The sequence below is a fragment of the Nanorana parkeri genome, unplaced genomic scaffold, assembly GCF_000935625.1.
Source record: "Nanorana parkeri isolate BGI_ZX_2015 unplaced genomic scaffold, ASM93562v1 scaffold883, whole genome shotgun sequence".
Taxonomy (NCBI): Eukaryota; Metazoa; Chordata; class Amphibia; order Anura; family Dicroglossidae; genus Nanorana; species Nanorana parkeri.
In genome coordinates, this window is record NW_017307151.1 from 612,070 (window position 1) to 628,269 (window position 16,200).

Genomic DNA, 16,200 nt, shown 5'->3' on the forward strand with positions numbered 1-16,200 from the left:
GGGTTTCATTGGATGGTATTTTTCAGGATTTTTTTTTTTTTTTTTTTTTTTTTTCTTTTACTACTTTCTTGATGCCTCGCTCTTCATGTCTTCGTTCTCACCTTATTTTATATGCCGGCATGGAAATGCAGTATTGCCACCAATAATACTTAAGCAGTGCAGAGAACAGCTATTTAAATACAGTCATCTATAGCAGTGAGATTTTAGTCATATGTATGAGATGAATTTTGATTGACTGCTATGGGTTATTTAACAATGCCAAGTACACCACTCTTTGCTTTTGTTAAAGAAACATTATATTGGTAATTAAAGTGTATAAAAAGTTTAAGAAACCTTCATCTTGAGATAACAATGTAACACTTACCATTTAGCTGCTGTAGTCCTGGAATTTGCTCATCTGACCAGTGCAAAAAGGGTTATTCTCAGAACTCCAAGAATTATCTGCATTGCTCTGATTTTAATGGCATTTCTGCCACAAGAGTGTAGTATTGTTTCTCTAAGGAACTCCTATGGCAGTCAGCAGAACATTTTCTGGCGGACAGCAAGCTGCCGTTTGTAGTCCCGTATAAAGAGTAATAAACCAGTTTTTTGTAGATCAAGATGAAACCTTGAGCAGTCTGATTTTCAAAGAGCAGATACAGTATCTGAAAATATCTGCTGATCTGCCAAACCTGTTCTAATGGGGCAAATAACAACCCTAAGCTATTTTGAGATCAGCCCTTATTCCTGTCATCTAGACAGTAATCAGAAGAATATACAATGGCATTGTTTTCTTTTTTCAAAATCCAAGACTGGGGTTCTTGTAAAGGGAGATTGTGTGTGTATTTACTGTAGAGACTCAAGTGTAGGGTGAAACAAACTCTAATTTATTGAGCAACTGTGCAACCTTTTATACAGCAAGTGATGAGATCAGATTATAATCCCATCACATCCACACTGCCTTCCCCAGACATTCTATCTTCACAACACCACAGGGTTTCCCCTGCTAACGAGCTCTAGACAGCCATAGCAGGAGCCTGGCCAGAATGTCATTTACCCTGGGCTCTTTCAGAGTACAATGGGAGATAACGTGGGCTGGTGCTGACAGTCTTTTCATACACAAGTTACACATCATAACACACTTAACTATAACCCAACACCAATACACATTTAACTCATAAACTCATCACCATGTCGTCACACTGGTATCAGGAGGAAGCCGGGCTGCGTGTAATGACTCACCGCCTAGCTTCCGGATTGGTCGGGAAGCTGGCCGGCGAGTCATCACCCGTCCCCCGACTTTCTGATTGGCCAGAAAGACGGCTTCGTGCTCCCTCATCACCTGGAGACGGCTTCCCTGCTAATCAGGAAGCCAGGTAGCGAGTCATTACACGCCGTCTGGCTTCCTTAATGGGACTTCCGGTATCGTTATTTGGTATTGGAAAGTACCAGGGGAAAAAAAATATCAGTACTCGATAAGGACAAACGTGTGTGTGTTAAATTATATATAAACATTTCTTTTTTTTCTTAAACCCTTGTGCTAAAGACCACAGATCAAAATGTTTGCTTTATAATAAAGACAGGTTAAGTTATAGATATTTCTACACCATTCTCTCATTTTGTTTTTCTGTAATGTCTGCAATAGTTTCACTGGTTTTTGTTTTTTTCTGTTTTTTGTTTTTTCAACAGATCCGAAAAGAAGGCAGAGAGAAATACAGTATAGACCAGTTGTGCGTCCTAGACAATGTCAGAACGAATCTCAGACGTTTCATTTCTTACCAGGAAACTGTAGAGAAAAAACTCTCAAAGGCTAAATGAAAACAGGTTATATTTTCAGGTGAAAAGAGAGTTTGTGGTCTACCAGCTTTTGACACACTTACCTTCAAGACTCCCGCGAAGTGCATTTTGCCCTTTCTTACAATCCATAAAAGCTTAATAAATTATTTTGTTCTTTGACCTAAACAAAATTACACATAAGACACATTGGCTGTCATTTCTATAAAAGGTTGATTTGACATTGTATTTTTGATGAACTGATATATTTGGTTCAAAAGAATGTTTGTAATGGCATAAATATACATTGTGATCATTTCATCACTCAACTTGTAGAAACAGAAACCGAATGAAATCACAACTCATTTTAGTAAAATATAAACCATGTTATACCTTTTTTTAAATGAATTAGGACAATATATTCAAGCAGTTATAATGGTCACTGTCCTCCTATGAAATATTTTACCTTTTCTGTGCAGCCAATCCTTTATCTTTTTGCTGGCGTCTCTTCTCTGCTCTACCTGTGTTGTGTCAAAAGCCACTATGTTTCTAAATGGCAGCAGAAAGCTGACCTGTTGAAGCTAGATCACAGAGGTGTTTAGTGGGGAGAACCCATCAGTCAATTTATAATAATCTGGCCACACATGTGGTTACAGTCTGTACAACCTTCTTAGATTAACCAACAACCATGTAGTGCAAGGGCAAGCGAACTGACTATAAATTAAATGAATTGTTAAGGTAGCCCCTTGCACTAGATCATTATTGGTAAAAGCCTACATGTGTGACCAAAAATGTGTGGTTTAAGTTGAAAATTCTTTTAAATTTTCCATCAATGACTGTAGTTTTGTTTAGTGCATTTTACATTTCAATTTTTTTGTAATATTTTTGTTTTGGGGTTGTTGCAATACAGAATTGTTTAATAATATTGGGGAAAAAAAATAAAGATTTATTTGTCCAGTAATTTATGTTTCAGGATGTTCTATTGCTGAAAAAAGGGACAATTATGCTGTAGTGATGTTTGAAAAAGGTCAACATTGTAGTCTTGTTCCTGTTTAGAAAGAAATTGGGATAAGTGGTATGATTGCGCCAAATTGCTTTTTCAGCAAATGTACCTATTTCTCCTAACGGAATTTTATTTTTAACAAAGCCACGTGATCACAATGCCAGCGCTGACGTTGTGATCACTCGGTTTTGTCAATAACGAAATGGTTCAGACTCTTTTAGTATATCTTTATAAACTTACTTTTTTTAAGGATTCAACATGGATAACAAAGGCACAAATTGGTAATCAGATGAACATGAAAAAAACACATCATAATGAGAAGCAATCAGTAAAATAGTACTTAACAGCTATCAGTGAAATAGCTAGCGTACAGAGATGAAGCTGCCACAACAACGTAATATAAATAGCAGTATCCAAAACCAAGAAAGAGCCTCAAACATGTAGGTAGAAAAAGAATACCATGAGGGGCAATGAGCACAGAAGAAGTAAGGACAGGAAAGACAAAAGTAAAGTCCGTACCTCATTATCACGGGGAGGGGAAAATTCCAAGTATTGAGCTCACGCTAAGCCAGATGGTGCGCCATCGGACCCATCCAGGAGCCACCAAGGGGACCACACCCGCTTAAATTTTAGGAATAGTGTAGTCAAGCTGTGAGATATTCCGTGTTATGTATATCATGAATCCTTTGTAGCAAATCCAGGTGAGACGGAGGGGTAGGTTGCTGCCATTTCAAGGCTATGAGACACCTAGCCGCAGTGAGGACATGGTTAATAATCTTGATATTACTCTTGGAAAAATGTGGGATGGGGAGACCCAGAAGCAGATGCACAGGGTCTTCCGTACGGTCATATCTACTAAACTGTTAAGCAAGGATAGTATATGCTCCCAGAAGAGATGTATCCTGGGACATTCCCAAAAGATATGCAGTAGACTGCCCCTATATTTCATACAGCACCAGCACACAGATGGCAACAAAGGATTCATATGGTGTAGAAGGTACGGGGTGTGATACCAGTGATGAAGGATCTTGTACTGATTTTCCTGATATAGAGTGCAAATAAATGTCTTGTTAGCGTTAGCTCAGATCACCTTTCAATCCTCCATGTCCAATGCCCAACCTAAAGCCTTCTCCCATTTTAAGCATGTAGTTATGTTTAGGAAAGGGGTCAGCAGGAATTGAGCTGAGCAATTTTAATTTGTACCGTACATGTCTGAAATCGGATATGTGCAGGCAGGACCATCTAAACAAAGTCTCTCAAATGGGGTTAATAGAAAATGAGGAAGGTGGGGCACGTATATGCAAAATGTTTGATCTGAAGGAATGTAAAAAGAGATCTGGAAGGAAGGTTGAACCCAGTGTGCAGGGTAGGAAAAGGCAACAGGGTCCTATCAACTGTATGTATAATATCCCTGAAGCAAAAGAGGGAATGGTAAAACCAGGGGTGAGCAGTGCGATGATTGAGCATGGAATGCAGGAGGGGTGTGTATAGGAATGATCTCATAGACGTAGTGGGAGAAGTTAGACTAAGTTTAGCCCCCCAAAACGGCTTTGTGTGTTACATGGAAGATTAAAGGGGAGGGACCTGTGAGGACAGAGGAGGGAGTTTAGATGTCATGGGGAGATCCAGAGATTTTCTATTTCCGCCCAACTGGCCCAAGGGCTCTTTAATATCTAATGTCATGTTTCCAGCTAAAGAGAGGCCATTTCTGCAGAACCCGTTCTGCATAAATGAAAGGAGCTTCCCTAACCGTCAGGTGCTACCGTGTTTCCCCGAAAATAAGACAGTGTCTTATTTATTTTTTTTCACGAAAAAAGACACTAGGTCTTATTTTCGGGGGATGTCTTACCTGGCTGCTGCTGCCCGCTCTGCCGTCCAGGGAGCCACAAACAGAAACACAGGTGGGCGGGCATGCGTGCGGGGGGGGCGTGTCTGGCAGGGGGAACATGTAAAATCTAGTTACATGTGCAGCTACCCCGAAGGTAAGACCTAGCGCTATCTTCAGGGATGTCTGTAATATAAGACCTACCCCGAACTAGGTCTTATTTTCGGGGAAACACGGTAGTTAAAGCCCATTGCACAGTGTAAAAGACACCAAAGAACACATTCATTTAGCATTCACCTTGCTGATACAGTTTTGCTGACATGAAATTATCTAAGATGTCTTGATTTCAGAAAAGCAAAATCCTCTGCTTTTGATTAATATAAAAGAACAGCAGACCTTTTCTCAGGGTTCTGACATCACATGATTTATAAAACATCATACACTTGCTTTAACCAGTTTAGTTGCGCTAGGATAGATAGTGTTAAGTCACCAGCTGCAACAATGTATACAAACGTGATCAATGTAAGCCAATATGTTGCGCTTGGTATTAAATATTCCATCTATTGTTCGTGTCCTCCTGTATATCGTAAAGGTTTTTTATCCTTAGTGGAGACAATAATTTATTTATAGATTAAAAATTTAAAGATACTCGTGTCGTGATTCTTATTACTTAAAATTAGTGAAAAATAAATAAAAGACAATAAAACTTAAACTGTCTTTTGTTAAGTGAATCTTTATATCAATAATCTGTGATTATTTTTATGATGTAGAAATTTCTGAAATAAAAGACAATGAACTTAACCTGTCTTTTATTGAGTGATTAGTTCTATAATTCAGTGATCTTTTTTGATATACAAGTCAAAAAAGGAATTTGTAGCAGTTAAATACACCACATAAATCGATAATGTGCCAATGATTGATCAACTATTCGAAAACAGAGTTCTGAAAGTGATAACAACCAATAGTGGGTAAAACACTTTCTATAAATTCCAGATTGAACATTTCCTTATATTGCATTCTATCATTATGGTAAGACCACTATATACCGGCCTCAGTCACCAGTTAACAATGTCCTTATATTCACTGAAGCACATTTGAGGGACAGAAGCAGCTTGCTACAACCAGTATACAAACCTTGCCACACTATGCAAACCTTGCAACAACCTACACACGAAGCTTGCTACGGAGAAGTCTTGTGACATCTGCAGCGGATCTCCACCTCAGCAGCTGTTTTCCACGCCCCGAGCACGTTGTACAGCCCGGCGTTGCCCCTAATTACACCTGGAGGGTGTTCGGCGCCGCCATCGAGGATGAGTGCCGGTTGATCGGAGGAGAGCGATGACAATAGAGGTTCCACGTACTTAGTGACGGAACAAAAGTAATAGACATTTGATTTACTATTTTCTTCGATTGAAAGGACTTTGCTTATCCTCATTTTCATTCTATATAAGGACATTGTTAACTGGTGACTGAGGCTGGTAAATAGTGGTCTTACCATAATGATTGAAAATGTCCTAATATTGCATTCTATCTGGAATTTATAGAAAGTGTTTTACCCACTATTGGTTATTATCACTTTCAGAACTCTGTTTTCGAATAATTGATCAATCATTGGCACATTATCGATTTATGTGGTGTATTTAACTGCTACAAATTCCTTTTTTGACTTATATATGCACTCATAGTACGATCACAGCTACATTGAATTTTTTACTATTACACAATAATTTTGGCGGAGGAGGGAGGCGCACTAGACCTCACCACACGGTTTCAGGAACTTTTTACATCATAAATACAATCACTGAATATTGATAGAACTAATCACTCAATAAAAGACAGGTTAAGTTCATTGTCTTTTATTTCAGAAATTTCTACATCATAAAAATAATCACAGATTATTGATATAAAGATTCACTTAACAAAAGACAGTTTAAGTTTTATTGTCTTTTATTTAATTTATTTTTCACTCATTTTACGTAATAAGAATCACGACACGAGTATCTTAAAATTTTTCATCCATAAATAAATTATTATCTCCACTAAGGATAAAAAACATTTACGATATACAGGAGGACACGAACAATAGGTGGAATATTTAATACCAAGCGCAACATATTGGCTCACATTGATCATACACTTGCTGCCTTAGTCCAGCTTGTGATCAAAACTCCAAGCAAGAAGTGATGAAAAAAAAAAGCTTATTCAGTTTTGCAAAGCTGGAATAACTAAAGTGAAAGGTTTGCCATTAAAGGTAAGAGCAAGTCTGATAAATCTGTTGTGTGTAAATTGTTATTTGAAGTACCAGTGAATCATTTTTTTCATTGTGTGCTAACTGGCTAGTTTATTAAATGTTTCCTGCTATTTTCAGTGGGAAATTGATAACTTCTACACTACGACAGTTATGACTTTCGACTTTACCAAAAATGCATCCTAAACAATCCCCGGAGCTGGAACTATTCTACTTGAATCTGTATACTTAATGTTTTTAACATTGAAACTCTTGGGACAAATTTCACAAATTGGCCAGACACCATTAATATGTTCTGAATACTTGAGGACATTTTGCTAAAATGTATAGTGTTCTCAAATTCTTACAGGGTTATTCACAAACGGGTGAAGAGTTTGGAGAAGGCAGGAGAAGGGAACAATCTAGGCCAAAATAGCTGATTTTCCAATGCACTTCACTTTCCAGTTCAGCTGTGTTGTCCTAGATTGTTCACTTCTTTCACTCCAAATCCTTCACCCTTTACTGAATAACCCTGTTAGTGACGGATGTGTTCTTTCATGACCTTATACTGGATAATGTAAATCTGCTTTCAATAGGCTTGTGCAGACCTACCAGCCGATGATGCTTCCATGAACTGAATAGGAATGGTGTGTCTGGGAGAATGGGACTCTGTTGTAATGTAAACTAAAGTAACCATCAGCATGCTCTGTGTATTTATAGAACATGTGACAAACTGTCATTAGAGACATTTGAAATGGGTGCTTTAATGCTCTTCTTCTGCCAATTTTAACAGGTGTTAATTATTTTGGCTGAGACAGCAGGACTCAACTGATTTTTTAAACCGTGTATGGCTAGCATATTATAGCCTGTCCTACCTTAAGAGGTGGGTGGAGGACCTACATGCAGCATTTAGTCAGTGCCAAACAGAGTGTATTCTACTTATAAAGTCACCATGACCATGTAGCACCAGGAAGGCAGATACAAGCCTCTAACCCAGTGGTACAAAACTAAAGAGACCAGATATCCCCACTATGCTGAAGATGCTAGAAAGCAGAAGCAACGCTCCTTCCCATTTTATGGAGATAAAATAAAAAATCAGACTTTTGGGACACTGAAAACAAGGAATGCACGGATACTAGTATTCCTGGGTAATACTAATCAGGAAGCTGGGTGGCGAGTAATGACCCGCCTCCCGGCTTCCTGATTGACCGAGAAGCCGGCTCTCCAGCCCATCAGCATGGAGCCGGCTTCCTGGCCAATCCTTCCTGGGTCATTACTCGCCACCCAGCTTCCTGATTGGCCGGAAGCCAGCTCGATACCGGTCTGGGAAGCCGGTTTCCCGGCCAATCACAATTGAGTGGGCCAAACATGGAGCCGGCTTCCCAGGCAATCAGGAAGCCCGGCGTCATGTCATTACCTGCCACCCTGCTTCCTCATTGCCTGGGAAGCTGGCTCCATTCCAGCGGAAGCATCAGTACTCGGTATCGGCGAGTACTGAAAGCAAAATAACGGTACTTGATACCGAAAAAACGGTATCTGTTTATCCCTACTGAAAACTGATAGAAAAAAATATCACTGTCCTTTGGAGAAAACCTACCTGTTACATAATCTAGCACTCTCCATTAAACATCACAAAACCTCCAGAAGGAACTGCAAAGCATGCCAGCATGGTGTAGTAATCCTCTTTAAAGGAGAACTATGGGGTCAGGGCTTTTCCCCATAGTTCTCTTTAGGGTAACGGGAGGACACAAACTAGCGTCCTCCCGTCACCCTAATCTCAGTATACCGCGAGCTACAGCTCGCGGTATACTGAGACGCCACAGCTGAAACGGATCCCGACAATTATGTCTGGATCCGCCCAGCTGCGTGAGTGACAACTGGCTCTGCCTACATAAGTAGTCTTAAGGTGCCCATACACTGCACGATTCTCGTACGAGAATCGCAGGAAATCCCGCGATCAAGCAGTGCAAAATAAGACGTCCGACCGTTTCTACTGTACGGTCGCGCGTCTTTTGTCTAAGGAGCATGCTAGAAAACCAGCCGAAAATCTTACGATTTTTGGCTGGTTTAAATGATGCTCGGGAGACAAATGCCGAACGGGCCGGTGTGCGCACGCCCACACTGCCCGTTCAGCATTGCGGTCATCGGAAGCCCGCCCCTCAGGGCTTGCGATGATCGCAAGTACGATCTGCCTGTCCAAGATGGGCAGATCGTACGTTTTTTAAATTACTTTACAACCATCGCAAGACTAAGGTCTTGCGATGGTTGTAAAGTGTATGGGCACCTTAAGGCCAGCAGTACTTCTACAATCTCCTGCTCACTTCCTATGAGTTGTCTGCCACCTATGTCACTGAGGATGCATTTTGGGCATGTTCCACTTGATCAGCCTGATGACAATTGTCGTGGCTCCCCAGTTTTCTTCAGTAGAAGTGGGAGGCTTTTGCCTGCATGGGAGCAACCTCACTAAAGCATTTAAAGGTGAAGTAAAGCCAAGCCATTTTTTTTTTACTTTACTTCTCTTTTGACTTTTGTTTCCTATATGCTGACAGCACAGAGCTGTCCTGCAGCTGAAAAAGATCCTGTTCCCAACCTCTCTTAAAGGGCAACATGTCAGTACATTGTCAGTGCATTAGCTGCTGGGCCCCTTTTGTCTCCTGAAGTTTGCATCTTGTTTCCCTAGGATTCCTGTGACCCTCTGTTTATACCAGTTTTGCTGTTCTTAGTGTTCCCTCTAGACTCCTCTGTACTTTCAGTGTGTTTCTGTGTATTCAAAGTGTCTTTTTTGTGTGCACTGTTCATTCTAAGTGCATTTCTTTGCACTTCATGCTCCTAGAGAGATGCATTTTCTTTCTTCAAGTGAGGGGAATTTATCAAAATTGGAGCAGACAAAATCTGGAGCAGTTTTTCATGTTAACTATTTATTTAGGTTCTCGCTTTCATTTTTGAAGCTTAACTGATCAAGCTGAAGAGAGAAGCTGATTGATTACTATGCTCCAGAATCTGTCTGCTCCAGGCTTAATAAATTCCCCCCAGTGTGTTTGTCTGAGCTGCCTGCATCCTTCTCCAGTGCACTCTGAGTTACAAATAGCCTGCTGCTGTGTGCCCTTCAACTATCAAACAGTGTACTTCAACTATCTGTCTCCTTTGTGAACCAGTGAATCCTGAACCTCTGTGCTGAACCAGACTTACTCCTCTGTTTTCCACTGTATCTAGAACTGCAATGTTGCAGCTGTCTCTCCCCTCTGTGAACCAGTGAATCCTGAGCCCCAGTGCTATAACACTCATTCCATGTGTACCAATGAATCCAGAATATTAGCACTTCAGCTGTCTCACTTCCGTTTAGTCAGGATCTCCCAAGGCCCTGTGTTACAAGTACCTTCGTTACTGCTGCCTGCTTTCCCAGTAATTTCATAGGCTCGGTATTCATTTAGCCATAGCTGCACAGGGGTGTTAGAGGGCCGCAACCCTGGAGCTGTCCCGCTGCGAAGCACATCACCCCTTGCGGGTAGCTCTGATAATGACTTGGTGCTCTTTAGACCCTCCTCCGCTATCACACCTGACCAAATGTGCAGACATCCAGATCCCCACTCTTCCTCTAATGTCACGCTGTCCTATCAGTGCTTGGCCGTTCCAAAGTCTCCATTCCACTGAATATGGTCCCCCAACCTTGACAGTTGCGTTACATGAAGTTTTAATAGCATCACAATTGACGTAGTGTTAAAGTAGATGGACCTTGGAAAATATTGTAATATACAGTAACCCTATTTGTGTAATATTACTATAGATGGAAAAGCATTGAACATGATAAGCTACCATAACAAAAAGTGAAATATATATGTAAAGAATAAGCAGAGGCATATAAAGAAGTAAGTACACCCCATGAAAATGGTTGACTTTTTTACTATATTGGAAAATATTCTCTGTTCGAACAGTGCCTACAGATATATACAAAGCTCAAAATTTCAACTTGCATTTGGCGAGTGGAAATAAAGTGAGGGTGAGCGGAAATTGGGGTCTCATGGGACAACCGGTCCCACCGGTCCATGGGACAACTCCGTCCTGCAAAACGGTACGTTGTAGCCCGCAGCCAGCTGACAAGTCAGGCACGCGATCATAGACCGCGTGCCTGACTTACGGAGCAGCTACAAAGTCTGCCTCTCTGTCGGATGCAGACCGCAGAGTTGCTCCTGTCACTGCCGACACTCAGATCCTTTCGGCTGGCGCTCTGGCAAATGTGAGCTCCGGCCGAAAGGATGGATTAGTAAGGTCTGCACCAGACCTTACTAATCACCAGGGATTGGGCCTCCTCACCTCCTCCCTGCAAAGATGTAAACAGGTGGGGGGTGTATTATTTTATGGGGGGAGCTTAGAACAGGGAGTGTATTATTTTAAGTAGGAGGGCTTATCTAACATATCTGAACAGGTTTGTCAAAAAGGAACATTTCAAGATGGAGACGTTGCAAACGATTCTGAAGGTGATACAACTGGAGGACTGGCTAGTATCAATCGATTTGAAAGATGCCCATTTCCACGTCCCGGCTCATACAGATTTTCAAAAATGTTTCTCAGTGGCGAAAATGCATTTTCAGTTCATTTGCTTACCATTTGGTCTCACCACGTCCCCAACAGTCTTTTTGAAAGTTCTTCTGCAACTAGTCGCCATGCTTCGAAGAAGTGGAGTATGTGTATCTATCATTATATGAGGGTGGATTGTAAAACGGGAGAAAATTCCAACACAGGACCTGGCGTATCTTGGAGCCAGAATAAATACAAGACTGGGCATAGTCACTCTACCATCATAGAAGATTCATATTATTCAAGAGAGAATTGGCACGGCCATGGCTGCAAAAGGAGTCACATTCTGCAGCCTCTATGCAGCCTCTGTGCTGCAGCTGTCTCCAGGCTCTCTTCCCTCTGTGAGCTGTCCATTGAAGGCCACCCGCCTAGGAGTCTCCCATCGTCCATACTGTCTGTGAGGCACCAAGACCAGACGGTGCCCGAGGCCACATGGACTGTGTGTGGTTCTCCCGGCCCCAGCGGCTCTCTTCTCATCAGCTAACCTGTTCTGCTGTCTCTTCCTGCAGTCAGGAGGCCTGGGATCTCCGGGGATAAAGAACAGGGTAATTCAATATTTTACTGTATGTGTTAAGTACTGAGCTCAGGAAGGGGTGTGTGTGTGTGTGTGTGTACGCGCGCGCACTCGCATATATGTGTGCTATGCTGACCAGGGTGCATTCCTATCCCCTCCCCTCCACCACTCAGTGGTTTCAGGTCATCCTCATCCCCCTTAGTCTTCTCCCTGACCCATGCTGCCAATTCTCATCCTGATGTGCGTCTGTTCCCTCAGTACACTCAGCATTTGCGGTATGCCTGGCAGGGTTTGGGAGAGATATGCAGCGCCGGTGTTCTGTCGAAAACTCCAACTCCTCGAGTTCTCCAATGACCTGACTTCCGGTTTAGTTAGAAGTAAGAGTTTTGGCAGAGAAGGCTGTACTGCACGTGCGCCACCCACGGCATTTCCCTGTACACATACTACACAGCAATAAACTATAAAAAATTCAGCATGTTATTCATCTGAGTTGCCCCACACAATATGGTCGTAAGCACGGCCATATTGAGTGGGGCAACTCAGATTAATAACGTGCTGAATTAGTCTGACCCTAGTTCATTTTAATAGTTTATTGCTGTGTAGTATGTGTATAGGGAAGTGGCACACGTGCAGCACAGCCTTCTCGGCCAAACCTCTTACTTCTAACTAAACCAGAAGTCAGGTCATTGGAGATGTTTACGAGTTGGAACTCTCGATAGAACACTGGTGCTAGTGTAGTGTAGGGTACTGCAGACTGCAGAGGTCACTGACACTACTGACCTCTGCACTCTGAATTACATACTCCTCCCAGAAGTAGTAGAAGGGGAATGGAGCAAGACTGGGCGCAGATGAGGAACCCTAAGCCCTCGTTCACACCTGAACGTTTTGTAGCGCGGCCCCATAAAGAATGTGCTTGATTGCATGGATATTAAAAAGACCTGGCTCCAGGAGTTAGGCTGCTCTGAAAAGGTTGTAGATACCTTGTTACGATCGAGGAAATCCCCTACCAACAAAACATATAACTGAGTTTGGCTTAAATTTCAGGACTTTGTAGAGAGTTTCCCATGTACCACAGAAGGTTTCCCATGTACCGCGCCTCGAGTGACTAATATTTTGGAGTTTTTACAGAGGGGCTTGGACATAGACATAAGCTTAAGCACGCTTAAAGGTCAGGTGTCGGCCATTTCGGCTTTCACGGGTGTGCAATGGGCATCTGGATGCTCTTATTATACAGGCGTACATTGATGCTACATCCTCCCTCAGGTCAATGGACCATCTCTTTATTGTGCCAACTGGATCCAGAAAGGGTTCCAAAGCTTCCAGTCGTCTAATTGCGCAATAGATTTAGCTTATACAGCTAAGGGGTTGGCAACGCAGAATGAAGACACGGCGCATTTCACAAGAAGTATTTCCACATCCTGGGCGGCGACTAGTCTTGTTTCCTTAGAGACAATCTGCAAAGCGGCTACTTGGTCTTCCATCCATACGTTTGTGATACATTATTGTGTTAAACCTGTGGCTCTAACCATTGTTGATTTTGGGTGGAAAAGTATTGCTTCTGTGTGTGATTAAAATTTTAGCATTGCCTTCCTGGTTGTGCGAGGTATTTCCCATTGTGTGCTGACATGTAGCTGACAGGAAAACCGGAAAATTGAACTTCATATTTACCGCAATTTTCCTTTCCTGTCCAGCTCCATGGCAGCACAGGAAATCCCACCCGTTGGAAATCGTCTACTTACAGAACAGCGGGGCTTTTGGAAAGGTCAAATTTATTAGTTACGATCCTATTAAAGGGGAGGAGAGTGGGAATAACCCATTGTGTGTTGCCATGGAGCTGTACAGGAAATGAAAATTGTGGTAAGTATAAAGTTCAGTTTTCTGGTTATTTGTTACCTAAGCTGACCACGAATAATAAATTGGCAATTAAGGAACTTTTTTTTTCTATACAGGAAAGTGCCCATTCGTGCCAAATATGTTTTTAAATCCTGAAGGGCATTCATTTTGTTTCTTTTAACTTGTATGCTGCTAGGGACTTTTTGAACACATTTGCTGGCTTTTCCAGCAGTCATCTTCAAGTTGTGAATTACTATTATTATTTCAAATTCTTTTTTTAAAAATCCAGTTTTAATTGATTTGTATTTGATGTTAAATTAATATCAGCTTCCGAAGGGTCATAGTCTTTTGCTGTAGATAAGTCTGCCTTGTTCGTATAGTTGCTAGATAACCTACAGAATTCTCTTCAGGGTATATTGCTCCTCCATTTTCGGTGGTGATTTGCATTGTGTAAATATAAGTTCCCTACTGTTTCTTTGATGTCAGAATTTTGCCTTTTCCATCATGGAACAACTCAACATCCAAAAATATTATGGATGCTCCGATTCTGATACCAGTACTAAGTGCTTTACATTTCTAAATACATTCAGCTGCCGTAAAGTCCCTGGTAAGCAACACAGAGTATCTAGCGTCATATTATTCTGCATTGCTGTACAATGTATTGCTGGGATTTGTAGCCTCTATAGCTGAATGATTATTCTGCATTGATGTACAAGGTATTTCTGGGATTTGTAGTCCTCTCTTGCTGGTGGTATTGTGCACTGCTGTATAATGCATTGCTGGAATTTGTAGTCCTTTATAGCTGGTGGTATTTTGCATTTCTGTATAATGTATTGCTGGGATCTGTATTCCTTCTACAGCTTGGAGTCAGTGGCAGAACTACCGGGGTCGCAGTGGTCACATCTGCCACTGGGCCTGGCGCTCTACTGTTGTCCTAAAATCATTAATCTGTATTGTTTTAGAAAAAATGTCACATGACACAAAAAAAAAGTTATCAGTAATTGTTATCGGAGAGTACTTGAGGAAAAGTATTGGTTACATAGTTACATAGTTAGTCAGGTTGAAAAAAGACACAAGTCCATCGAGTACAACCTATAGAGATACGGAGAAAAAAAAAGAAGAAAAGCCGGTACTATATACGGTACCAGTGTTAATGTCTGCATATGTTACAAGCGGCAACTGCCACCCATTCAAATTAATGATCGGGTGACAGCTGCTGCATGTACACGCCTGCACACCACATGTAATCATATGTGAAAGGATTACATGCAGTTAGGAATCTGTCACTATCAGTGGTTACACAATTGTTTATCCAGGGATAGTGATTGTTTTTGTAACTGCATGTAATCATATAACATACCATTACATGCGGTGTGCGGGCAGGTACATGCAGCGGCTGTCACCTGAACATTAACTTGAATGGGTGGCAGTTGCTGCATGTAAACGCCAAATAAACTTCCCCCCAGCAGACATCATAAACTTCCTCCCTCCCTCCATTCCTTCCAAGCCCCCTCGCCTGCTTACATCCGTGCAGGGAGGAGGCACATCGCCGTTCCCGGGTGATCTAGCGGTGATCATTAGTAAGGTCGCACTAGACCTTACTAATGATCCATAATTCGCCCGGAGCTCAGAACTGACAGAGCTCCGGCCGGAGCTGACAGGAGCAGATCTGCGGTCTGCATCCGTCGGAGATGCACACCGTGTAGCTGCTCCCACAAGTCGGGCACGCGTCCCGTGACCGTGTGCCCGACTTGTCAGCTGGCTGCGGGCCACTTAGTACCGGCTCGCATCCCTTTTGTGAACCGGTGCCCAAAACTGAACTGCATATTCCAGATGAGGTCTTACTAATGCTTTGTACAGGGGCAGGATTATGTCTCTATCTCTGGAATCTAGACGTTACTACAAGAAAGTATTTTGCTTGCTGGCCTTGTTCACACCAAGCACAGAGCAGGTGCAGAGCAGATCAGTTGCAGACCGGATCAAAGGCCTTAGGCCTTGTTCACACCAAATGCAGAGCAGATCCGGTCAGGTTTCTGCACACGCACGATAATCTTTTAGATGCGTTTTTGACGTGTTTTTTTATGCGTTTTTGGCTAAAAAACGTTTAAAATGGGCTTTCAGTGTGTTCCAGGCATTTGCATGCGTTTTTGATGCTTTTGCAGATCCAGAGCAGGTAAAATAGGGCCTGCTGCAGTTTTTTCACCTGCTCTGGAACTGCACGCTGCGTTGTAAACTGGAGCAAAAAATACCATTGGAATACATTGGACGCAGTTTTGATCCGGTCTGCAACTGATCTGCTCTGCACCTGCTCCGTGCTTGGTGTGAACAAGGCCTTAGAAACTGCGGCTTGACATTGCATGCTATTATTGAGTCTATGGTACTTGTACTCGGTCTTGTAAAAATGGTATTGGTACATCCCTAAAAAATATCAATCTTTTTGTTTCCAAGACAAATGTAAACCTGATGTTTGA

General features: G+C 42.0%; 1 protein-coding gene across 1 annotated transcript in view; it reads left to right on the forward strand.

Moving 5' to 3' along the window:
• HEATR3 (HEAT repeat containing 3) overlaps positions 1-1,822 on the forward strand; it is a 25,997-nt gene extending 24,175 nt beyond the window's left edge. Inside the window, exon 15 of the mRNA XM_018565742.1 lies at positions 1,669-1,822. Coding sequence (XP_018421244.1) covers positions 1,669-1,797 — 129 coding nt within the window. The 3' untranslated portion in view covers positions 1,798-1,822. The remainder of the gene's footprint in view (positions 1-1,668) is intronic.
• Positions 1,823-16,200: the final 14,378 nt, after the last annotated feature.